This window comes from Pollicipes pollicipes, unplaced genomic scaffold, assembly GCF_011947565.3.
Source record: "Pollicipes pollicipes isolate AB1234 unplaced genomic scaffold, Ppol_2.1 Scaffold_4219;HRSCAF=4965_pilon_pilon_pilon, whole genome shotgun sequence".
Lineage (NCBI taxonomy): Eukaryota > Metazoa > Arthropoda > Thecostraca > Pollicipedomorpha > Pollicipedidae > Pollicipes > Pollicipes pollicipes.
The window spans coordinates 11,896,122-11,922,279 of NW_023596448.1; the positions used below are offsets into that span (position 1 = coordinate 11,896,122).

Genomic DNA, 26,158 nt, shown 5'->3' on the forward strand with positions numbered 1-26,158 from the left:
TAGCGTTTGAGTATGCGTAATTTTAACTTATATCGGTCTCCTAGCCGCGGCAGCCGCTGCACGAGCTTCCGGCAGTGAGCTGAGAGGCCAGTCGGTCAGCCGGGAGTGTGGACGGTTAGCTGATCCGGCCTCTCGGCCGGCCGGTCGACCATCCGTGTGCCCGGCTGGCTGGAGGCGGCCGGCGCCGCATCACGGGGGTCCGCCGCGTGTCACGCGGGGCGGCGCCCGCGGCGATGAGTACTGGGAGGATGTGTTTTAAGCCACTGTTCTTTTGCGCGGTCCGTTAAGTGGTCCAGTAAATGCAGTCAAGACGCGGCCGTCCGTGTGATCTGTGCCCTGTCTCTGGACGCCGATCCAAGTTGGGGCCGTGCCGCTTATGCAGGCCAGACACGGCTGGCGTTGTGCCGCTTATGCGGCATTTACAACAATCAAACAAGAGAGTGGTTAAGCGCGCGTTCGTGACTCCTTGCCCGGCTCAGTGGTGACGCCGCATCGGCGAGGCGTCGGGTGTCCGTCAGCCGCCGGCGGACGGCCGACCCTCGCCCAGCCTCGTCAGCTGGCGGCTCAGCTGAGTGCCCAGCGACGACTGCTAATCCAAGCGTTACGCCTGTGTCGCAGGCGAGAGGAGCCAGCTCCCAGTGCCACTAGTGGTGCACGCTGTTTGTGGACGCTTGCCAGACCTACCATGACGTCACATTGCAGGCTGGCACGCGGCCTGACGGCTGTCGTCAAAGAGCGGGCGCAAGTCATCCGTTGCCGAGTTATGGTGCTGACGTGACGCTGGCGAGAAGAGGGTGTGAAAGTGTGAAGGCGCTGGCCGACCTCTTCTCAGCTGCACTTTTGATGGCCGCGCCGCGGCGGCTTCGGGCTCGAAACTGCAGGGTGACGTGTCTGCAGCGCCACTGCCGCGTCGTTACGTGCACGCTCTCGCGAGCTCGGCCCGGGCTGGGCCCGGCGGCAGCCCGCGCCCGCAGAGCTCCGGCGTCAGCCTACGCCTGCAGAGCTGCCGCGGCGACGGAGCGCCGCCGCACGCGACGCGCTGCGGTCTGACCTCCGACCCCGCGCGCGCCGGAGGTCGTGCGGGTCACGCGCGCTGACCGCCGCCCCGGGCGCGTCGATAAGATAGGGTGCGGGCGGCGGGAGCGGCCCGGAGGTGCTCCTGACAGGGCGCCAAGGCAGGATGTGGCTCCTCTGGACTGCGCTGGCTGGCCTGGCCCTCTTGGTCGTACTCGGGTACCGCGAGAAGAAGCACAAGCGCGGTGGAGTGTACACCCAACCTGGTGAGTCGGCGGCGGACTGGCACCACAGCCATTAAACACGCTGAATAGCATTTGGGCGATTTTCTCCGCATTTTAGATCGCGTTGCAGAAGAAAAGTGGGTGGGAGGGGGGAAGCTTTCGTGCCGGAGTGCTCAATGCCAGTTCCTATTTTAAGCATTGCCAGCTTGCATACACGTTTGTGCGAACGACGCCTGCATATGTGGCACGCTAAAACCAATGACTGTGGATGATTGATGACACTCATTGCGCCTGTTACATTCCTTGAAACATTCAAGAAAATTTAACCTTTTTGAATAGCTACAGGTCGTCTGCCTGCGCATGGTAGTGCATTTCAAGTGTGCCGCAAAACAAAATCCTGCCAAGACTGTATGCGGCTTACCAAATTTGCAATCAGGCAATGCCTGAGTCTTCGTTTACATTCGATGTTAGGTCGCGTGGATATGTGTAAATACGCATACCGTAGGACATACGCGCTTGCGTATGGCAGGGATTGTTCACAGGATCGGACACGTAGCGCTAGTTCACCTCTATCCATAAGGTCTCAGAGTAAGGCATTCAAAAATACCTACGCCCTCTGATATATGTGTCGTCCGGTTAACCAGACGCTCCGTTATATTAGTAACGCGTCAATTACCTGTACTGAATCCGATTCAGACACCATCCCTGTTCGCTTGGCGAGAGAGGCACCGTGCTGTAACCCGCACAGTTGTTTGTGATCCCGTATTCAATCCCGCCTTTCGCTAGAAACGGCTAGTGAATGCCTCCCATCCCCTGTCTCTCGCTAGAAACGGTTAGGGAACACCTCCCATCCCCTGCATCTGGTTCAAAACGGCTAGTGAATGCCTCCCATCCCCTGTCTCACGCCAGAAACGGCTAGGGAACAGCTCCCATCCCCTGCATCTGGCTCAAAATGGCAAGTGAATGTCTCCCATCCCCTGTCCTCTCGCTAGAAACGGACTAGGGAACACCTCCCATTCCTGCGTCTGGCTCAAAATGGCAAGTGAATGTCTCCCATCCCCTGCCTCACGCCAGAAACGCGTGTGAAAACAGCTCTCGGGCAAGCAACGCCCATATAATCATGACCTGTGGCATACGCGTCAGCGTCGGCAAGCCGCCAGAGTCCGCTGGACTGCAGGAACCACGTCAGCAGTATCTGACACGGAGGGGAGGGCCTTGTCACCTGATCAGAGGAGATAGCGCCGCTGACGGCATCGCGCTGGGCTGAAGGTGACCAGGAGACAGCTGCTGGCCGCCAAGATGTCCTCGATTCACCGGACCATGGCTGACTGACTGACGGTGACCAGGACACGGCTGCTGGCCGCCGAGACGGCCCCTTTACCGGACCGGCTGACTGACTACCGATAACCAGGAGCCGGCTGCTGGCCGCCGAGACGGCCCCGTTTACCGGACTGGCTGACTGACTGACGGTGACCAGGACACGGCTGCTGGCCGCCGAGACGGCCCCTATTTACCGGACTGGCTGACTGACTGACGGTGACCAGGGACGGCTGCTGGCCGCCGAGACGGCCCCTGTTTACCGGACTGGCTGACTGACTGACGGTGACCAGGAGCGGCTGCTGGCCGCCGAGACGGCCCCTATTTACCGGACTGACTGACTGACTGACGGTGACCAGGCCGGCTGCTGGCCGCCGAGACGGCCGCCGAGACGGCCCCTATTTACGGACTGGTGAATGACTGACGGTGACCAGGACACGGCTGATGGCCGCCGAGACGGCCCTATTTACGGACTGGCTGACTGACTGCCGGTGACCAGGAGGCGGGGCTGGCCGCCGAGACGGCCCCTGTGTACCGGACTGACTGACTAGCTGACGCTGCAAATATTCGGCTGTAAGCGGTCAAGGGTCGACCCTGCTATGTTGCAAGACAGAGCGCCCTTTTTACAGCGTGTAATCAAACGTCACCCGATTGCTATGACGATGCGTGAAGGAGGTTGCGTAACACTTACCGGGCATCAGTCAGCTCGCTTTCCCAGGCTGTAGAGTCGACAATTCCTGTCATAACTCTGCAGAAAGCACAGCTGGTGAGCATGGGCTGCGAAAGGTAGGAAGGACTTCACCACGGTGTGCTGCTTAAACAGACAAAGTAGGGAAATGCAAGCCGTTTTCACTAAAAGTTAAAGTTTTGTAACGTTGTCTGATGGCCAAGCTATAGTGTTTTAAGTGACAGGAATCACCCATCAATTTCATGTTTGCAATTATGGGCTCACGTCATTTGTCATTTGTTATTAAGCGTGCAGCATAAATGTGGTGTGCCTAATTGAACTCGTTGCTATTAGTTAGTTGTAAAAACGACCTCAAAGCTAACAAATACGCCAGGTCAGACCCAAGTCAGTGGGCCTGTCGATGAAATGTTTTGAACCTTACGCTTCGGGGCAAAGCAGTCAGTCAGTAAAAGCTCCTGCAGTGAGTTGACATTCATTTTACCAGGAGGTGTTGGTAATACGATATCACAATGTTGTGATACTAATGTTGTAATACTAATGTGTAATACTAATCACAATGATGTTGACGGTACTCTAAGTCCGTACTTAGTACTTGGTACTTAAGTACCGTACCTAGCACCGGTACCGTACTTATATGATTCATGAGTATCATGTAAGCGTACGACACGACACAGACACATACCAGATGTAACATAGGCATAGGTATGGACATGACATGGATACAGACACGACCACAGCCCAGACCCGCCACACCACAGCACGGACCAGACCAGACCGACACGACACAGACACGACCAGACCAGATACAACACAGACAGACACAACACAGACCCGACATAGCACAGACAAAGACACAGACACAGATACAGCAGATACACCAGAAGCAACTCGACACAACATAGACAAAGCACAGGCACGGGCACAGGCACAGCACGACACAAGACACAAAATGAAAAGATAGTGTAGAGGACATAGAGCATATGGAAGGAGATGCTATATTATATATATATATATATATATATATATATATATATATATATATATATACATACATCATCCACAGGAACACTTTGACAAAGACCCGCATCCGTGCGTTCCTTTTCCTACCTGCCCATCACCCATTAAGATGCGGCCAGGAATGGCAAACTCTGTCCACCGCCACACGCAGAGACTAACGTTAATATCGGCATAAGTAATTGATAAATAAAAGGACGCATCACTTCCAGCTAAGAAATGGAAAACCTACTACTCATGTTTATCCTATACCCTACCAATCATGGAATCGACATGATCTCCACTATAGCATGTCGAGAGCAAGCCAAACGACGAATTTTCGGCTCGATCACAAAATGTGTGAATCATTCAGAGAACTCATCGCGTCGTTATGTGGCCCTCCTGCTCTTATTAAAAGGCATGTGCCACCTGTTGATCAAAATTGAACAAGTCGGGTGAAAAAAATCACCTATGGACATCGAAAATCCTCTTGTCGAACAATAATCTCAACGTATTCCCAGACTCAGACCATCACTGTGGATGCACTTCTTCCGTCCATTTTGTTTCTCCCAGCTGTGGGCAAAATGCTATGATGACGCACATAATGGAGTAGAGTATGTGTGAAGTAAATTGCTAGTAAAAGATAGCTGAAGAAAGAGAAACGTGCAAATGAGTGCCAAATCTCATCACTATTTGACGCTGATGCCAATTTAAGGCTTATTTCGCATCTTGGCAACGCCTCATCACACTGGAACAACGTGCGCAGCCACCTGGCAGGACTCAGCGTGATTGCCACCTGGTTGGCTGCTGGTTGATCTGGTAGCTGCTGGTTGGGCGCCCCGCCCGAACACCCTCGCAGCCATGGTCGGGGACTCCTATACGGAACAAACCTCCACATCTGATGCAAGCCAGGGCGGATGAACTATTCTGTTGATAAGCCCCTCGTGCCCTTTGATCATTTTCATGCAGTTCAAATGTTCTATCTAGGCGGAAAGAAAATTTACATAACAGGACAAGACGTCGCATTATACACGCCAACCATCACCTACCAGCGGCTATCTATATTGGACGCTTCACCAAATTGCTGTTGGCAAGTGGTGAGAGCCCATGCTTCCACCGCCGACCGTTCTGGACCCTGTATCATAGACGATGTCTGCCGGCCCGACTTCCTTTCCGCTGTGAAGTACCTGGCCGGTGTGGCTGATGCTGCAATTATGGCGCTGAGTTGTCTGCTGACCGATAACATCACTCGGCCTGTCCTGCCATAATCCGCCAGCCGATGTATGGCGCTCGCCGAGGGGCACGTGACACGTTCAGCTGTGTCCGACACTTGAGCCTAGTCAGGGACTGAACCGAGATATGTTGAAGAGGGGGACGGGGCAGAGGCACTCGTCTTTAACTGGTCTTGAAAACATGCCATTTTGTATACGCCATGCAAGAAATTGCGCACGTCTGCGGTGCGTTCAAGGGGTTTGCAGTGAGCACTTACATAAGCGTAATGCCTAAGTTGCTCTCATCATTGTGGCATCCAGCAAATGCGTATGAGCCCAGTTTTCACTACGCCGGCACCCGCCCGTTTACATCCGGTTACGCGCCCGGTTACGCCTCAAGTTACGCGTCAGGTTACGCATCAAGTTACGCGTCTGGTTCCTTGCGTCAGCGACCGTCGCCGACCGCATGGGCGAAGGCGGTTGAAGTGAATAGGCGTAACTATATGATATATACATATATATATATATATATATATATATATATATATATATATATATGCGTGTGTGTGTGTGTGTGCGTGTGTGGGTATATATGTCTATTATACTACTCGCAAAACGTTTCACAGAACAACGGCTGCATCATCAGACAAAAGAGCACACACGTTCAGTATTGTTTGAAGGCACAGACACAGACACAGTGGTGTTGGTCGTATGTTGGTCGTCTGTCATTGCATGAACGTGTGTGGTATTTTCAATTTGCCTGGGCGTGTTTTAAACCACTAAAATTTACACTGAACGTGTGTATCCCTTTGTCGAATAATACAACCGTTGTACCGTGAAGCGCGTCGCGAGCAATGCAAAGTTGATCAACATATGTTGATATAAGTCACTTCTTAGTGAGGAAGCTACTTATGCGCACAGGCATTGACGTCCTGACCCCTCCCTTCCGGTGGATTCGTTTCGATGTTTCGCGCCGTTTCTCTTGCTTTAAGCCACTCTGCTTCCTGCCTGTTTAAGCCAAACTGCAATGCGGAAGGACACTTCACGTGCTTTGCAATTCCGTACGATACAAGTGGTCAGTGCCTCATGGGCCCATCTTGGCCTGGTGCCAGCAGACCACTTCGTGTCGCTCGATCCAAACAATGGCTCATTTTCTAACTCATGCAGATCGCGATTGGGTTGCAACCGCATTATCTTTTCTCTAAACCACTACGGTAAAATGCCATCGTCGTGTAGAGAAGAGTGAGACAACGCGGTTTACGGTCGATGCAAGAGGGTCGCGTGCTACTCTTGTTTTGTTTGGTCTTGTTTGTTGTTGTTTGGTCCCACTTCAGTGGAATTGATCCCGACTCGAACAAACAGTGCATGAGACTGATTCCAACGTAAGTTGACTACGATTTCGACTCGAGGAAATGTGACTCAATTTTGGAATAGAGTCTGACGCAGTCGGTGCTGATAACAACGGTCTGGGAGATGCATGTGAAGATGAACTTGACAAAGGCATGAGCGGATGGTTCATTTTGGTAACAATACAACTGTATGGCTGGAATTCATTGTCAGCTGCATGGCTGTTATTCATTTACAGCTGTATGGCTGGGGTTCATTGTCAGCTGCATGGCTGTTATTTATTTACAGCTGTATGGCTGGGATTCATTGACAGCTGTACGGCCGGGATTCATTTACAGCTGTATGCCTGAGATTCATTTGGTGGATATACGCTGTAACAGGCTATGAGCTTTGGCTGCCGTTTTTATTTTGCACTAATTTGACTGATCGTGGTCTCTGACGACTCAATTCCGTAGCTGATTCACGACAAAATGTGAGTCCTCTTCGACGCATGTCGTCAAACGAATGTTGGATACACGTGGATGTAAGCATGCATTCTATTCCAGTATGAGTGGAAACGTGGTGAGCACAGGGGCGAATTTTGGCTCCGCCGGCAGTAAAACACGCGTCTGGCGCTCAAGGAAGGCGAAACAATGCTGCCTTAAAGCCCGTGTTGCCTGGTCGGCCGTGAGAGATTTAGAGTGATGGAGCAGGAGTGATTTGGCGCTTTTCACGTGCCAAATGTGTGATGGAGGCGTCGTCGTCACTCCTCGTCGGATGTGACTAAAACTGCCCAAAACTGACGGTAAGCCGACGGCTACTGGATCTCAATCCTTCACTGTTACAGGGCACAGCACTGACTGAACCACGCGTTCACAGATCATCGTTCGCGTGGTGGTATGATCATTTCATTAGCGTACCTCTCGCTGTCGGCCCCTTGAAGGTCAGTGTTGCGGCCAGTCTTCGCGACCGCTGGTGTCCACCGGAACAGAGCACGCTCAGTGTTCTGGAACAAGTAGTCCAAGCGTTATTGCCTATTGACATGCCTTGGCACGAGTGATGTAATGCTGCTTTAGTGTTCCCGGACTGGCACAAGACTCAGGGCTCAGTGCCGCCCACCACACCATGAATGCTCTTGTTCCGTCCTTGCTACCATAAGCAAATATGTGTATATTTATGGATCTCGCCCATGTCAGGAATGCTCCACCAAAAACCTTCAGAGTGTAAACATTGATCACGCCTCCCGAGTCCTATTGCGTGAGGTACTCTACGGACCACTCCGGCACTGACCACACTGAACCTTCTGCAGGCCTCTGTTACGAGCTGAAGCGGGCGCTGGCCTGGGCGCACTTCAAGTTCGTCCGACTGCGACGCGTACCCAGGGTGCAGAGCCACGTCGACACCGGACCCTCCGACTACGTCACCAATGGCTTCGTTCCCGCCCCGGAGGATGAGCAAGCTGAACAGCTCCGACCTCTGGAGTCGGCAGAGGTGAGGTGGCAGACCTCTGGAATCGGCTGAGGTGTGATGGTCAGACCTCTGGAGTCGGCAGAGGTGAGATGGCAGACCTCTGGAGTCGGCAGAGGTGAGATGGTCAGACCTCTGGAATCGGCAGAGGTGAGATGGTCAGACCTTCTGGAATCGGCAGAGGTGGACATGGTTTCAGACCCTGGAGAGGCAGAGGTGAGATGGTCGGACCTATGGTAGTCGGCAGACGTGAGGGATGGTCAGACCCCTGGAGTCGCAGAGGTGAGATGGTCGGACCTCTGGAGTCGGCAGAGGTGACATGCGTCAGACCTCTGGAATCTGAAGAGGTGTGAGGGTCAGACCTCCTGGAGTCGGAAGAGGTGAGGTGGAGACCTCTGAGTCATCAAGAGTTAGATGGTCAGACCTCTGGAATCGGCAGAGGTGACATTGTCAGACCTATGGAGTATGCAGCAGAGGCGAGAGGTCGGGGAGGGCGGGGATCGGACACTCTGGAGCGGCAGAGGTGAGATGGTTCATCAGACCTCTGGAGTCGGCAGAGATGAGATGTTCCGCCGCCAGCTAGATTGCCGAACCCTCTGGTATGAACTTAGATTGCGCTGCTCTTTTGCTTTCTTTCATCGTCGCTTAAAGGCTTAGGTAAGTCCTTACACTCATTATTTTCCCGTTCGAGGCTGTGTTGCGTTTGATCCCTTACAAGGTCGGATTCAAGGGGCCCAACAGGGCTATAATCTCACGAAATATAACATGTGAGTGCTTATTTTCCACTATGTTTGCTTAAGCTTCGCACCCTGCTGGCAACATAATGCCCAAACTAGATCTGAACCCTCCCGAATTTCATGTCGAAGCCGTCGAAGGCCTTCAAACGTCCCTGAAGCTTGCTCCAGGCAATACAGGCCACTCGCATCCGCAGCTGGTTGCTTCAGACAACTAGCACAAAGCCGGGTGTGGGGCGTTAATCTGGGTCTAACCAAGTGTCTCGGATTAAGGTGATCAAGTACCACAGATTGGCGTCAGGCAGTAAAGATATGAAGGCTGCGTGATAGGTACTGCTACCGGTGATGGACTTAACTAAGAGAGGCACACAACCAAAGCATCCCATGTTGGATCCTTTCCAACATGCAATGGAAAGGATCCAATATAAAATTGGACTAGACGACAAGCGAAAGAACCCAACATGTGACTTTCGAACAGGCGACATGCACACAGCAGCGGCTGCCCAAGCGTCCCACCAATGGCTGTCATGCTGACCTTCTGGACCCGTGGGATTTTCCTAATCCACGAAGTACCCACGAGAGTCTGTCGGCAAAGCTGGATTCCTTCAAGCGTCAAACTCCGTGTTTAGTCATTTATTTCACTCATTTAAGCACTAGCTCAAAAGGCAGATCCGCACTGCGGCCGCATGAAGACCAGCTGCTGCCTTCAGAGCCTGCCGGTGGCCGTACGGAGACCAGCTGTTGTCTTCAGAGCCTGCCGGCGGCCGTGGGAAGATCAGCTGATGTCTCCAGAGCCTGCCGGCGACCGTAGGAGGGCCAGCGGCGGGTCAGCGGTCGTGTCCGGATGGTCTGACCACGGCTGTCGCCGTTCCAGGCGAGTGACGACCTCACCTTCTTCGGCTGCGATTCGAAGGGCGGGGCGCTGCTGGTGCGCATCGTCCGCCGCCCCGGCCGCCAGGCCGAGGTCCTGCTGCTGCTCCAGATGGATGGCCAGCTCTATCAGCTGCCTGGTGAGATTACAAAAAAGACATTTACCGCACGGACCTGCTGACGACCTTACAGAGATCAACTGCCGCCCCACATAACCGTGGTGAACATTGAGGCTACACCAGTGGCTGGAGGAAGGTTTCGCAGGCGACACTTCTTTTGTCACAGACAGTTTCATAACTATGAGCACCTTGGTTCTCCGTTCCGCCGCGCCGCCGAGACACTGTATTCACGATGACGTCACGCAGGGATGCCGGACACGACCGTCTACAACACAGCTCCCGCCAGCTGGGAGGCGGCCGGTCTGGCCATGGAGTGTGTGGTTCCGATGAGGCTCTGGCGCATCACGTACCAGGGGCAACTCAGGTTAGTCACATGGCCACAGCCTGTGAGCACCGATGCGGGCGGTGGAGTCCTTACCGGCGTACTAAAGCTGTACTGGTGTGAAGCGGTGCGTTAAAGAAGCTCTAGTTTTGAACCTGGCAGGTGTGGGGCAGGTTTGCACTGCTAAGAACCCAAGGCAAAAAGACTTTCTTTGAATCAAGGTGATGTCGACGCTCAACGCTTTAATTTCGCATGGTGTAGAGCTGCATTAACATATGTACCAAGCCAACGCACGAAAATGGATCGACTGCATCGCGTCAAAACGTCACCGGGCCAATTTCGGTGTGGTAGACCGCACCCTTTCCACCTGTTTGGACCTGACCCTAGGGGACTGCGCTGCGCCGTCCCCCGCCCCTTCATGCTCTGTCCTCCCAGCCAACACCCGGGACCGGCCCGCCTCCTCGCAGACGCAGCTCTGGGCCGACGGCCGCCGGTGGCGCCACCTGCACGGCCGGGGAGCTGGTGCCGGCACGGCTGCGCCTGCTCTGGCGGCCGCTGTCGACCCCGCGAGACCTGCGAGACTGCGACACGGACCTGATGGTGTGCGCTGTGGCCCGAGAGCTCTGGACGCCTGAGTTCCTCTCGCTGATGGGGTGAGAGGACGCCCACCTGGCCGGGAACCTGACTCTGGAGCAGAGCGTTCGGTCCCGGCAGATCTCTGGACGCTCAAGTTCCTCTCGCTGATGGAGTGAAGGGACACTCGCCTGGCTGGGGACCCGACTCTAGGGCGGAGCGCTCGGTCCTGACAGAGTTTCAGCGTCGCTGCCATCTTGTAGCCAGCAATCCGGCTTATAGGCAGCCTTACAGGGTTAAGTGTTTATTACTGTAATGGACTATTTAAAGCGTTAGCTGTGCAAGCGTGTGCTTGTGTAAGGTCAAACACGCAGCCACGTAACCTCCGGCTGCACCAACCCCGGTGTCAATGGGACGAATTTGAGAGGGTAGTCGCCTGATATGACACACTCAGTTTGTTGCGTTTATCTGAAAAACATATCATATATTCGTGGGAGGGTTGCTGAGTCCGAGGTCGCGTGACTCACAAATGGTAATGCTGAAACTATCCTGAAAATATTTTCTTGTGACCTGAAGGCTTCGTCCAGTGATCTGACAGCAACTGTGCATCATCATTACTGATGTGACTATTGCGTAACTAGGATCCTGACACATCTCAGTTTATCTCAGCCGTACGATACGCGAAACTTGACCGATTTTACCAGGTTAAAGCTGGCTTGAATCTGCACCTGCGGATGCAGATGATCATCACTAGTCCATCATCACATCAACATCATCATCATCACATCATCATCTGCAAACGAGATTTGCATCGACTGGGACGTCAGTCCATATATAAAACCGCACTACGCACCGTAAACAGCGGGAGCTTACAGCCTCGTCGCGGTCATTCTGTACCTGTGCCTTCCTCTGGCAGCCGCCCCCCTCCCCCCCCCCCGACACCCGCCTGCACTTTTGCTCCGTTTCTGTCCGAGCGTCGGCTGATCTGACCCCGACCCTCTGAAACTGGCCAGGTCGTTCTCCCTGGACGGGTACGTGCAGTTCGGCAGCCTGATGGGCCAAGTGGCGCTCTCCGGCGGCGAGCCCATCGAGGTGCGCCTGAGGGGTCCCCGCCAGCACGCCTGGTCCGGCGCCGACGGACAGGCGCAGGCGGCACGCCGGCACCGCAGCCTGCGCCTGCAGGCGCGCCTGGAGGACGGCGGCATGCTTCTCCTGGCGGCCGACAGCTGGCCCGACGGCATTACACAGTGAGGGCCGCGGCGTCGCCGCCAGCCTGGTACTCTGACGGTTGGTGTGGTCATATGATGGCTGGTGTGGTTATGTGACGGCTGGGGGGATGGGGGGATGGGGCGGTTAATTGATGATGCAGCGGGTGACATGGTGATGTGATATCCCGGACAATGTACAGATGTAACGGGTGATGTGGCGATGTGACGATCAAGTGCTGATGTGACGGGTGATGCGTGGATGTGAGGGGTGATGGGGGGATAGAAGAGTGATGTGGTGATATGACATGTGATGCAGTGATACGACAGGTGATGTGATGATTGACGGGTGATGTGATGATGTGATGATTGATGGGTGATACGGTGATGTGATGACTGGGGATGATGTGGGGATATGGCAACGTGATGATTGACAAGTGATGTGGTGATTGATGGGGCATTCATTGGACATTACAGTGATTACCAGGTGATGTGGCGATGTGATGGTTGATGGATGATGTGGTGATGTGACAATGTGATGATTGACGAATGATTGGATGGTTGATGGGTGATTTGGTGATTGACCGGTAATATGGCGGTGTGATGATTGTCGGGTGATGTGGTTATGTGATGAATGACGATCGATGTGGTGGTGTGGCACTGCGATGATTAACGAGCGATGTTATGACGTGACGATGTGATAATTGACCAATGATGTGGCGACGTGATGATTGACGAATGATGTGACGATGTGATGATTACTGGGTGATATGGTGATGCGATGGATGATGTGGTGATGTGATGATGTGATGATTGACGCATGATGTGGTGATGTGACCCGTGGCGTGTACCTGCAGAATGGTGATGCATTGCGGTGTGCCCTGCCGTGTGCTGTCTGATGGTTCATGAGCAAGTCACTGTGTTGGAAAGGAATTCGCCGTTTTGCCGAGTGTTGCGAGCTTCCGAAACAACCTGTATGATGCGGCTAGAGAGAAAAACCGTGCCTTATGCAACGTTAATTCACGTAAATAGAATGCAATACACACGCCCATGTCTGTACTGGCCGAGTGTCCTGTGCTGATTGACGAAATCAGCTGCAGATAGCTAACGACGATTTCGCTCATTTCTGCGTCCGTTTCAGCCTGGTGTACGGCATGTACATGAGCCCGGCCCTGGAAGTGGCGACGGTGACCTCCTGCAACCTCAGCCTCCCTGACCTGGCGGAAGAGCAGCACATTCCGGAGGTCTTCAACGTCATCTTCACCGGTGAGCTGCGGTAGTAGCGAGCCGTTGGGTCCCGTGCTGACCTTAGCTGGCCCTATGGCACGGGCTTCTGACGGCCATATCACCGCTAGGGGCTCTGTGCCACGGGCTTCTGACGGCCATAACATAGCTGGGGGCTCTGTAGCACGGGCTTCTGACGGCCATAACATAGCTGGGGGCTCTGTGGCACGGGCTTCTGACGGCCATATCACCGCTAGGGGCTCTGTGGCACGGGCTTCTGACGGCCATATCACCGCTAGGGGCTCTGCGATACGGTCTTCTGACAGCCATAACATAGCTAGGGGCTCTGTGGCACTGGCCTCTGACAGCCATAACATAGCTAGGGGCCATGCCACGGGATTCTGACAAATATAACACTGCTAGGGGCTCTGTGACAGGGCTTCGGACGGCCATATGCCACAGGCTTCTGACAAGTGTAACACCGTTAGGGGCTCTGTGACACGGGCTCCTGTCAAACATAACATCACTAGGGGCTCTGTGACACGGGCTCCTGGCAAACATAACATCACTAGGGGCTCTGTGACACGGGCTCCTGGCAAACATAACAATCGCTAGGGGCTCTGTGACACGGGCTCCTGGCAAACATAACATCACTAGGGGCTCTGTGACACGGGCTCCTGGCAAACATAACAACGCTAGGGGCTTTGTGACAAGGGCTCCTGGCAAACATAACATCCCTAGGGGCTCTGCGTTTTGATATCCCACACACCACCATGCACACACGCTTGAGTGAACAGAGCGGCGTGATGGACACGGGCGCGATCAGTGCTGCACGATGCGCTCTGGCGGGCTGGCAGCAATCTGAGTGAAAAGTTTCAGGGCCAGTGACCAAAGCATGGCGTGTTTTTAAAATGACGTAGAGGGCTGTAAGCAGGCGCATACACTGGAGCATGTAGACATATCCCAAGTGTCCCAAATCATACTTCTTTAGGCCAGGCAGATATGAATACCCTGTCTTTTCAAGCTCGGTTATGTGCTTTTACTTTGTTCACCAGCCGGCAGCAAGCAGCACGCGATCTCCTTCATATCCACCGGTCCAGCGGTAGATTCATACTCGAGCCGGCCCTGGCGGTGGGTCAACAAACTTCAGCTTGCCCGGGCGTGCTTGGATGGACTTGATGGCGCTGCACTAGCCGAATTCGGCTATCCGTGAGTACAGGAGTTCAGAGATAAGTGTTTGTTTTGAAACGCCTTGACGAGGGCAATTTTGATATTTTTCTGAGTACCGTTTATGACACATGCAACGACGGGATGCGTGCAGAAAGTTCTCAGAAGTATAGGATAGAGAAGCAAAGATAAGGATGCTTCCACAAATCATATATGGTTTTTACAAATCCTTTGGGCACATATTCAGTTTGCACTGTTCCTGAAAAATTTGGGAGGTAGTTGTCAACTAAGTCATTTTAAAGCTTCTACGGAACTCGCAAACAATTTCAGAAGCTGGGGATGTCCCCGAACAGGCATGTTTTCTCAAAAGATATGAGTGACTTACACGCAGCTGCTTTCGCATCTTGCACAGCGCACTACATCAAAGAAATAAACTGCGGCCTGTTTTGTTGCCCACAACTTGCACACTGTGTTTTCTTAACCTCAGGAGTGCCGCCGCGGCGCTGCTCGACTAGTAAGCGCCCGCTACCGCCACCCCCCACCCCGCCGCGCTCCATCCCATCTTCAGGCTCCCGCCCAGTCTCCGTCACAGGCCAATGCCCCCGTCTCTCCCTCCGTCAGGTACTCGGGCCCCTGCCCGCTGCGTCCCGAGGTGTCGCTGCCCCTCCTCGTCGGCCTGGCGCCGGCGGTGGACGCGGCGCCGGTCGTCACCTTCGACGAGCCCGCCTGTCGGTGCGAGGCGCTGGTCGGCGGTAAGGCTGCCTCGCTGGCGCTGATGACCGACCTGGAGCTGCCGGCGGTGCACGTGCCGGCCGGCGTGGTGGTGACGGCGGCCGCTTACCGGGATCAGCTGCGCCGGCGGCCGGCGCTGCGGCGGGCCGCTGAGCGCGTGGTGCGCGTGGCGGCTGGCACGGAGCACGGCGACCTGCGGCAGGCTTGCGACAGGTGATACTGGGACACTGGGACTGATACTGGGACTGGGACTGATACTGGGACACTGGGACTGATACTGGGACTGGGACTGATACTGGGACTGGGACTGATACTGGGACTGGGACTGATACTGGGACTGGGACTGATACTGGGACACTGGGACTGATACGTCACTGGAACAGGTGGGTCAGTGGGTCTTGTGGGTCAGTGGGTCAGGTGTGTGACTATAAAGGCGTCACCGGAACAAGTGGGTCGCGCGACAGGCTGTTGCTGTGACAGATGAGTTACCCCGGCGATGGGCCAATATGGCAGGGTGGGCTAACTATTGCGCCGAATTCAAGATGTGTGTAGGGCATGCACCTTCAAGTAAACAGAACAGCCGTAATCCACAGCCGTAAAACGAATCCTGACGTCCAGCTTGCTTATATCAAGAACAGCCATAGCACGTTGCTTCATATTCGATCTATCCTGCAGATGCACGCCGTCGTCACACAGCATATGTCGAATCTTGGGTACTTCTATGACATCAGGCATGTTTCTGATGTTCTCTTGCAACCATGTCCACGACGCGACGAACGGCCGTGTGTAAACTGAGCTCCGAATTAGTCGGGCGGTCCAGCGCATGTTCGCTGCAGCCTTCATGAGAGCTGTACATGTGCTGGCATTGCCTGTGTTTTACTTTCAATGCATTTTACAGTGCCGTAGAAGCAATCAGAGGTGCCCCGGTGAACACAGATCTCATGGCAAATTTGGAGTCGTCACTGAAGAAAAACGTTTGGAGATTTCTCCGAGCTGCGGTTCGCTGTGAGGTCCTCTGCCTTAGGTGAGAGACGCGTACTTTGCCAAAAAGCTGCGATTAAACAAAAATCCAGTGCTGACTAGCCCTCTTGTTCCGCAAATGTCCCTGCGTGCTCCTACGACGGGGATGTGTCCCTTGTTTGGGGATGCTATGTTCCATGAACAGCTCAAACCGCGGCGACTACGCTTGGAATTCGGGGACCCGTAGGGTGCGCTCGCTTACTTCTTTGAGTCGATTGTTGAGTTCATGTGTCCTGGATTGTCCTCCCAGACAGTGGAGGATAATGAGGACATATTCTGGCGTTTTCTTCCCCTGTCATGGGAGAGAGGTTGATAACAACAGCCCTTTCCCTGATCCATCCGCTTGCTGTAAGACGAGGAAACTGGGAGCCCGCCTCTGCCTGTCCTCCCGCCGCCAAATGAGGACAATGGAAGCCCGCCTTTGCCTGTCCTCCCGCCGCCAGATGAGGATAATGGGAGTCCGCCTCTGACCTACCCTCCTGATGCCGGGCGAGGACAATGGGATTCCGCCTCTGACCTGTCCTCCCGCCCCTGACCTGCCCTCCCGCCGCCAGGCGAGGACAGCGAGGAGCTGTCGGCGGCGGGTCAGAACGACACGGTGCTCGGCTGCCGGGGTCGGGAGCAGATCGCGGCGGCACTGACGCGCTGCTGGGCCTCCCTCTTCGCCCACCACTCGGTCGAGTACCGGCGGCAGCACGGCCAGCACATCCACCCGGGCATGGCCGTGGTCGTGCAGCGCATGGTGACCTCGGAGGTCAGCGGGGTCATGTTCACGCGTGACCCGGTCACGGGCGACCCGTCACGCGTGACCGTCACGGCTAACTACGGCCTAGGAGAGGTGAGTCCGGGCGGGCCGTCGGCAAAGGGCCGCCAGGGTCGGCTCGCACCTTGTCGCCAAGCTGGGCGTGGAAGGTTGTCGCTGGAACTGCTACACGTGTTACAGATGTCTTTCCAGCTGCTCCAAAAAATTCCGCGCGGAATTTTCTTTCCTGTCATTCGGCGATGAGATAGCTGTGGGCTGGGATGGTTAGCGTCATTAACAGTTTCAGTAAAACATTTTCGCCGTGCCTTGGTGCCAATACATGAATTGAAAGTATACCGCATTCAAACCTAGCTCCCAGCTTTTATACATTTCCCTTAAGGAACGCAAAGCTACTCGTGCAAGGCTGCTCGTGCACAAAGTGTGTCCAGCCGGTGAGGAGTCGCAGTTCGTCCCCTGAGACTCCGGCATGTCCACCGCTCCAGAGCGTCGTCTCTGCCAGGGTGGAGCCCGACACCATCACACTGCACAGAGGTCATGATGACCAGCTCAACATCACAGACCGCCAGCTGGGCTCCAAGCAGCTGCAGACGGTGATGGCAGGTGGGTGCCTTCGGAGGCTTCCGAAGCCTCCTCCGGGTCGACGCTGTGGCCCCACCGGCGGCCACATTGTTGTGCTGAGATGAGCTCCGTCGTGTAGAAACGGCGAATAAAGGCAGGAGAGAGAGAAAGAGAGAGGGGGGAGGGTGGGGGCTGGGCGGATAGAAGAGAATGGAAAGGGGCCTGAGGGGAGAAGGGGACAGCGACATAGAGGAATGTAGACAGGGAGAGAAAGAGAGGAGAAGGGGAAAGGGAAAGGTAAGAGACAACACGAAGATGATGGATTGGACTAGGAAATGATCTCTGGCAACGCTGCGTACCTCGGGCAGCCCAGTATCGCGATACTTTCTCCAACAGCGGCGCTTCAAATATACCCTGAGAGTCATTGTAATGCTTTACCTACCGTAGCTGACAGAGCAGTGTAAGTGCCCTTTCACCAACACCACACACTCGCAGGCGGGTCCTCTGCCCTCTCGCCCTGCACCGCGCTAAACTAAGCCTTGCTGAGCCTCTGTCTAGCCGTCACGCTAAGCCTCAGCCACCATCCAGCCACATGGACGGCGGTTGTCGGGCCGCTTGTCCGTCCGACGGGACCCCCCTCAGCTCGCCGCCCCGCCCCAGAGACGGGCTCGAGGAACGACCCTGGAGGCCGCCCCCGCTGCCTCTGAGGGACCCCCCCCCACTCACCTCTCGCCGCCCCGCCCTAGAACGTGGCACGGAGGCACCGCGAGCGACCCGCTGGAGGCGCGCCGGCTGCCTCTGACGGGACCCCCACCCACTCACCTCTCGCCGCCCCCGCCCCAGAGGACGGTGGCATCGAGGAACGACCGCTGGAGGGCGGCGCCGACGCCGCCGGCTGCCTCTGACGGGACCCCCACCCCACTCACCTCTCGCCATGGGGATCCCTCCCCTCACCTCTCGCCGCCCCGCCCTAGAGGACGGTGGCACCGAGGAACGACCGCTGGAGGGCGGCGCCGACGCCGCCGGCTGCCTCTGACGGGACCCCCACCCCACTCACCTCTCGCCGCCCCGCCCTAGAGGACGGTGGCATCGAGGAGCGACCGCTGGAGGGCGGCGCCGACGCCGCCGGCTGCCTCTGACGGGACTCCCTCCCCTCACCTCTCGCCATGGGACTCCCTCCCCTCACCTCTCGCCGCCCCCGCCCTAGAGGACGGTGGCACCGAGGAGCGACCGCTGGAGGGCGGCGCCGCCGCCGCCGGCTGCCTCTGACGGGATCCCTCCCCTCACCTCTGCCATGGGACTCCCTCCCCACCTCTCGCCGCCCCCGCCCTAGAGGACGGTGGCACCGAGGAGCGACCGCTGGAGGGCGGCGCCGCCGCCGCCGGCTGCCTCTGACGGGACCCCACCCCCTCACCTCTCGCCGCCCCCGCCCTAGAGGACGGTGGCACCGAGGAGGAACGACCGCTGGAGAGAGGCGGCGCCGACGCCGCCGGCTGCCTCTGACGGGACTCCCTCCCCTCACCTCTCGCCGCCCCGCCCTAGAGGACGGTGGCACCGAGGAACGACCGCTGGAGGGCGGCGCCGACGCCGCCGGCTGCCTCTGACGGGACCCCCACCCCACTCACCTCTCGCCATGGGACTCCCTCCCCTCACCTCTCGCCGCCCCCGCCCTAGAGGACGGTGGCACCGAGGAGCGACCGCTGGGGCAGCGCCGCGCACCGTGATGCCTCTCGGACGCAGACGCGCTCCGCCTGGCGCGGCTCGGGCTTCAGCTGGAGAAGGCGTTCGGAGGCGCGCGCGACGTCGAGTGGGCCGTGGCCGAGGTCAGTGACCCGTGACTGAGGTCAGGGATCTGTGATAGGGTCAAGGACCGCGCGACATATCCTGTCTCCTGCGATGTCTTGGAGGTGGGATGTTGGAGCGTGATTACGGCTGCGTTTGCCCCGACTGGGTTTTTTTCTATACGGTCTATGCACATTGGTATTTTACGATGTCTGTTAAAACTGAAAAGGCTGCATATATAGGTTTGTGGTAACTAAAGTACCATGGCGCCATAGGAGTGTTTAGAATCTGGGTAGATTAGCTCGAAAAGGCACTTTAAGCAGCCTTGATGCGTAAAAGTATCGTCTCGCAATGCCGTGTAAAGTTTCGGATCCGTCTTCGCTCAGTCTTCGATCGCACTCCGATGCGTGCGTGCATAGGGCTCTGCGCGTGTCAGAGCAGGCGCCGTGTCTGACCGGCCGGCCTCCCGACGCCGGGTGTGTTGACCTCCTGCCGCCGGCGCGTGGCCCGCAGGACACCCTGTACCTGCTGCAGTCCCGACCCGTGACGTCATTCACTGGCTGGACCGAGTTCGAGCTGACGCACGAGTGTGACTCAGCACTGCTCACCGATGAGGAATGTCTCACCACTGCCAACACCGGGTGAGAATACGCGTACGCGTGGCGTGATTCCGCGCGAACTCATGGGCCTGTTACACGGAAGAAAATGCCCGACAACCACGTGAGCATTACCTGCATGCCTGCTAAGATGCGCCAAGAACATGAAACTATTTGAGTAAATAGAGATGAGGGAAATCCCTCGCTCTTATGTGTGAATAGATTGCAGTTAGTTACGGCATAGACCTCTCGACTACTTTCTAAGTATGCAGAGGTTCTTGCGTGATAGACGCACAGTATCGCTGGCGTCTCGCTGCCTGCAGGCAAGGTAAGACCTTCGCTCTGGCAATAACGACGCAGGTAAGGCTCACCAATACCATGCGGTCCGCCGCGGCTGACAGTTCCCGCACGCACGGGCCTCGCGCCCCGCGTGTTAAAGCAGCGTCTCTGCGCCGCAGGGAGGTTCTGCCGCGCGCCCGGCGTGTTAAGGCAGCGTCTCTGCGCCGCAGGGAGGTTCTGCCGCGCCCCCCGCGTGTTAAAGCAGCGTCCCTGCGCCGCAGGGAGGTTCTGTCGCGCGTCCCGTGTGTTAAAGTAGCGTCTCTGCGCCGCAGGGAGGTTCTACCGCGCGTCCCGTGGTTAAAGCAGCGTCTCTGCGCCGCAGCAGGTTCTGCCGCGCCCCCCGCGTGTTAAAGTAGCGTCTCTGCGCCGCGGGGAGGTTCTGCCGCGCGCCCCGCGTGTTAAAGCAGCGTCTCTGCGTCGCAGGGAGGTTCTGCCGTGCGCCCCACGTGTTAAAGTAGCGTCTCTGGCGCCGCAGGAGAGGTTCTACGGCGCGTCCCATGTGTTAAAGTAGCGTCTCTGCGCCGCGGGAGGTTCGCCGCGCGTTCCGTGTGTTAAAGTAGCGTCTCTGCGCCGCAAGGAGGTTCTGCCGGCGCCCCCCGCGTGTAAAGCAGCGTCCTCTGCGCCGCAGAGAGGTTCTGCCGCGCGTCCCGTGTGTTAAAGTAGCGTCCTCTGCGCCGCAGGGAGGTTCTGCGCGCGTCCCGTGTGTTAAAGTAGCGTCTCTGCGCCGCAGGGAGGTTCTACCCGCGCGCCGTCACTCCGCTCACCAGCAGCACATGTGCTACGGTTTGTCGAGTGGAGATGCAGAACTTGCGCAAGTACCGACGAGCTCCGGCCCTGCCGTGTCCGCACCTACGCCCGGCAGTACTGCGTCCTGTCACATCACCGCTTCGGGATGGACGTGACGAAGGTAGGCCGGCGCTCCTGCCGTCGACAGGCTGGGGGAGGTGCGCCGGCCAGCTGGGCTGTGAGGTTTGGCTCAGTGTGGTGGTAACCGTTCTGGTTCCTGATTGGGGCGCCTGGGACGCGACGTGCCCTTGACCTGGACGTGTCCTTGACCTGACGCGGGGTTTCCTTAAATTGACGTGCACTCAGCCTAACACACCCCTGACCTGCCACACCCATGATCTTCCGCACACCTGACCTGCCATACACCCGACCTTCTGCACAACTGGCCAGTCACACTCCTAATCTTCCACACACCTGATCTGCCATACACCTGACCTTTCGTACCCCTGACATGACACACAGCTGACCATTCCACATCCCTGACCCTCCGTGCCCCGAACCTGCCACACCGCTGACCTTCCGGACCCCTCACCCTTCGCACGCCTGAGCTGTCACACCTCTGACCTGAGGCCGACCCTCCCCGTCGCCAGACGTTCCTGTCGACGCTGCAGTCCTGGGAGGAGCATGACGCGGAGCGCACCATTCAGCTGACCATTCTCGGCCACCTGGAGGACTGGACCCGGCCGCGGAGAACGGCCGTCCACCGCTACGGCGTGCTTAGCTGGCACGCCAGGATGCACCAGATGATCTCCATGGCGGGGGTGGGTGCGGCCGTCGGGGCTCGGCCGCACGGGCGGCCGGCTGGCACCGGTCACAGACCACCCAGCCGGCCAGCTGCGGCCCTGCGGTCCGGGTGCAGATCCTCCGCCAGGCTGGCCACGTGACCTAGCTGGCCACGGAGCGCCTTACATTCGCCGGACATACGTTCATACGCGCATGTATGAATACACATGCGCATGCATGGATATATTTATACATAAATACGCACCTGCGCGCATACTTGAATGCGTGCATGCATGCAGATACACGCACACATGACGTGCGTGAAAAGTGCTTCTCATATCTCTCCAGCATTCTCCCTACGTCCACACTTGCACCCATTCATGCAGTTATACTCGTAATCACACGCGCAACCAGACAACCAGCAACCAGTGGACGCCCCACCCCTCGAGCGGACCCTTTGCTGCCCGCCGCCCAGAGTGGGGGCGTCACCAGCTGACCGCGCTGCTCCTCCCCGGCGCAGTTGACCTGGCACATCGCCGAGGACGTGCGCCGCGGCCAGCGCGACTTCGGCCGTCTGCGCCTGCGCACTGATGGTCTGACCACGGCGCAGCAGGCGCTGCGCCACGTCTGCCACGAGCTGCGCCACATGCAGCGCGTGATACAATGCCACCTGCTCAGTTCGACGTGGAGCCAGGCACCGCAGATGGCGCTGCTGCTGCTGCTGGCCGAGGACGGCGCGCGTGAGTGAGCGGCCGCAGCCGGGCGGCGCCGTAGCACCGGCGGCTGTTGATGCTGTTGGCCGAGGGCGGCGCTCGTGAGTGGGCGGCCACAGCCGGGCGGCGCCGTAGCGCCGGCGGCTGTTGCTGCTGTTGGCCGAGGGCGGCGCGCGTGAGTGAGCGGCCGCAGCCGGGCGGCGCCGTAGCGCCGGCGGCTGTTGCTGCTGCTGGCCGAGGACGGCGCTCGTGAGTGAGCGGCCGCAGCCGGGCGGCGCGGCTCCACGCGCCGCTCTGGCGGCTGCTACGCGGCGCCTGGCTGATGACGTCACTAGCTTGGCGTGCCTTCGACGGGGCGCGTGCAATTTGGCTTTAACTGACCCGGGCGTTCATGAATTCGTTGACTGATGACAGCGGATGCGGTGCGATGGCGGTTCACCTCAGATGTCGCTGCATTTTGGTTTTGGAAATCGTCTCCAGGCCGTGGAAACTTGCAGAATCTTGGATTGGAAAGGACTGACCCGTAGAAGTGAGGCAGACAGAGTTTCCGGTATCTCCATTTGGACATATCCAGCAACCTTGAACATCCTTTTGTGCAGCGTTCGCGGTTTAACGCCAAACACAAATGATGCTGTCGTTGTCCTTGGGACTTGACAACGTCCTCACCTGTTCAGGCTATGTAGTATGGTGGCATCACCTGCCTCCCACCCTAGCAAGAAGAGCGGGCCCCGCCGGGAATCGAACCCGAGATCTCTGGATACCCAGATGCGCACCGCACTACCTGCACCCCTATGAATGATGCCACTAAAGGCTTCAAATTAGGTAGCAGTTTTGAAACCTCTGGTTAATTGAGCGAAATTCGGCAGATCTCAACGCTTATGAAAGGCAGCACTGTGTGAGTACGGCTGCACTTACCAAGCCCAGTACCAAGTACAAGTACTGACCAAGTACCAAGCTCTGATACCCAAACGAGAAGTGCTCTGTTTGCACTGACCCACCAGCGTGGTGTTAGCCCGGACCAGAGCAGTCTAGCCCAACAGCCTTCCGATCATTGTAAACGCCATCTGAACACTAGATGCTTCTGAGGCAAACACGCCTGCATTTAGAAGTAAACAGACATCTGTAGGTGCGCCTTTGCAGCGCCGCCGCGCTACGCCCCTGTGTCCTGCCAGTCCACAATGGCCTTCAGCGCCGCCTCACCACGTCCCCGTGTCCTGCCAGTCCACAATGGCCTTCAGCGCCGCCGCACCATGTCCCCGTGTCCTGCCAGTCCACGATGGCCTTCAGCGCCGCCTCACCACGTCCCCGTGTCCTGCCAGTCCACAATGGCCTTCAGCGCCGCCTCACCACGTCCCCGTGTCCTGCCAGTCCACATGCCTTCAGCGCCGCCTCACCACGTCCCTGTGTCCTGCCAGTCCACAGCGGCCTTACAGCGCCGCCTCACCACGTCCCCGTGTCCTGCCAGTCCACAATGGCCTTCAGCGCCGCCTCACCACGTCCCCGTGTCCTGCCAGTCCACAATGGCCTTCAGCGCCGCCTCACCACGTCCCTGTGTCCTGCCAGTCCACAGGCCTTACAGCGCCGCCTCACCACGTCCCTGTGTCCTGCCAGTCCACAATGGCCTTCAGCGCCGCCTCACCACGTCCCTGTGTCCTGCCAGTCCACAATGGCCTTCAGCGCCGCCTCACCACGTCCCTGTGTCCTGCCAGTCCACAGCGGCCTTACAACGCCGCCTCACCACGTCCCTGTGTCCTGCCAGTCCACAATGGCCTTCAGCGCCGCCGCGCCACGTCCCTGTGTCCCGCCAGTCCACAATGGCCCGGGAAGCGAGCACCGCAGAGCCTGTCTTGTGGAGCGAGTGTTACAGCTGTGTCTTACGGTATGCAGACACATATTGTCTGTGTCATTCCAGTGTGCGGCCATCACTTGAGATTGGCATTCATAATGCCACTACTTTCCGTAACTGCATTTCTTCACTCGTCGGCTGGCGTAACAATTTCATTTCACATTTTCGGCAACGTTAACTACCGGCCATTTTCTACGTTTAGGTACCATTAAGGTAATTGTACGTCTTGTACACTTTGTACCTTGAGGTACAGTTATGATCGATGTGACTTTTTACATTTTGTACCGCTCTTGTAACCGTGCATGCGTGTGGCTCTGGATTGCAGGTCCTTTCGACCAGGAGGTCTTCTCAGTGTTTGCCATGCTGCTCTCCTCCTGCAGTGGGGCTGTGTCTGCTGACGTTCCCAGCGCTCTGGAGGTGACGGCGCGCGGCCTCTGTCGCCTCTGGCGCGCGGCTTCTGTCGCCTCTAGCGCGCGGCTTCTGCCGCCTCTGGCGCGCAGCCTCTGTCGCCTCTGGCGCGCGGCTTCTGTCGCCTCTGGCGCGCAGCTTCTGTCGCCTCTGGCGCGCGGCTTCTGTCGCCTTTGGCCGGCTTCTAGTCAGGACCTGTCGTTGATCGTGGTTTCGCATAAGCCCGGCTTGCTTTGGCGCTTATAATACTCTTCCAGAGTTCGCTCTTTTAGTTCGATCGTTTGTTGATTCTCTTGATTTATTAAAAGATTCGAGCTGCGCTCTTGCTCAGGATGCCACATTTGCGTGTCGCATGGAGTCAGCGCTGTACAGTACCGGGGGGGGGGGGGGAGGAGGGGTACACAGGGCGCCTCTCCAGATTTTGCCTATTGCCTTGCTCCATGCATCTCTCTGCGTGGCATCGTTTCAGGCTGCTCATGTCCTCCATCCGGAGGTCACCTGACCGCTCTGAAAGCTGACCTAACCTGGGGTCACTAACTGGTGGGTGCTCACTGTCGCCAGCGCCTGGCCCGCCTGATCGCGTCCTCGAAGGACGCCGCAGCGTTCCTCTCGGCCTCGCAGGAGGACGGCCTGCACTGGCTGCGGCACCGTCACACCACCGTGGCCGCCTTCTTCGAGGACTTTCTCGCCACACACGGACACAGGGCCCTCAACGAGGTGGGTTCACCGGCGGCAGGCTCAGCACCGCGCATGAACACGCTCAGCTCTGTCAGCCCACAGGCTGTAGGAGTCGGCTACCTCTGGCCACGCATGCTGACAACGAGACGGTTACATACAGGACTTAAGCGAATGTCGGATGACTGTCGAGGTCACAGCGAGGACGCAATGCAGTATCTCATTTGTTCACGTGAGCATGATGTACGAATGGGACACGAATCTGCCATTCACTGACTTAATGTCTTAATTTGAGCAAACTCGGGCTTTTCAGTTAGGTTATTGTATTACTTAAGTCCGCGTAGCTTGTCTGCCACGGCTGTATCGAATTTAACGTCAAACGCTGGCGCAGCACGAAGGCAGCTTATGATGAAAACTTGTCCCGCTTATCCAAAGGTGTTCTGGGTGTCCATGAAGGGCTGCTGATGACGGCTTGTGGACCGTAGCATTTGTTTTACTGCCACGCCCTTTTCACACGGCATGGAGCACGTCTGCACCGAAAGCACATTTTCCTCGGACGCCATTGCCTTCAGCACCTCATTTGTGTGTAACAAACTCATCGCCATAACAAAGAAACATCGTTATCTTCAACCGCTATGTCACCATATGTCATCATCACGCAACGACGGGGCGCCGCTAGAACGCTTAGTCGGAGAAAACTCACAGCTCGCAAAAAAGTGATGGTTTCCTCTTTGGCTTTGTTCCTGCGCGTCACCGACTTCCT

At 56.9% G+C, this 26,158-nt stretch overlaps 1 protein-coding gene across 1 annotated transcript in view; it reads left to right on the plus strand.

The window, feature by feature from the left end:
- The first annotated feature begins 1,137 nt into the window (after positions 1-1,137).
- The window catches only part of LOC119095838 (uncharacterized), a 29,400-nt gene continuing 4,379 nt past the window's right edge, over positions 1,138-26,158 (plus strand). Inside the window, exons 1-21 of the mRNA XM_037218690.1 lie at positions 1,138-1,280; positions 8,083-8,264; positions 9,849-9,984; positions 10,210-10,327; positions 10,753-10,938; positions 11,872-12,105; positions 13,205-13,329; positions 14,343-14,496; positions 15,076-15,243; positions 16,155-16,210; positions 16,761-17,044; positions 17,452-17,569; positions 18,735-18,791; positions 19,250-19,350; positions 19,823-19,950; positions 20,517-20,532; positions 20,975-21,151; positions 21,621-21,791; positions 22,274-22,493; positions 24,638-24,729; positions 25,282-25,437. Of these exons, the coding sequence (XP_037074585.1) occupies positions 1,181-1,280; positions 8,083-8,264; positions 9,849-9,984; positions 10,210-10,327; positions 10,753-10,938; positions 11,872-12,105; positions 13,205-13,329; positions 14,343-14,496; positions 15,076-15,243; positions 16,155-16,210; positions 16,761-17,044; positions 17,452-17,569; positions 18,735-18,791; positions 19,250-19,350; positions 19,823-19,950; positions 20,517-20,532; positions 20,975-21,151; positions 21,621-21,791; positions 22,274-22,493; positions 24,638-24,729; positions 25,282-25,437 (2,979 nt within the window). The 5' untranslated portion in view covers positions 1,138-1,180. The remainder of the gene's footprint in view (positions 1,281-8,082; positions 8,265-9,848; positions 9,985-10,209; positions 10,328-10,752; positions 10,939-11,871; positions 12,106-13,204; positions 13,330-14,342; positions 14,497-15,075; positions 15,244-16,154; positions 16,211-16,760; positions 17,045-17,451; positions 17,570-18,734; positions 18,792-19,249; positions 19,351-19,822; positions 19,951-20,516; positions 20,533-20,974; positions 21,152-21,620; positions 21,792-22,273; positions 22,494-24,637; positions 24,730-25,281; positions 25,438-26,158) is intronic.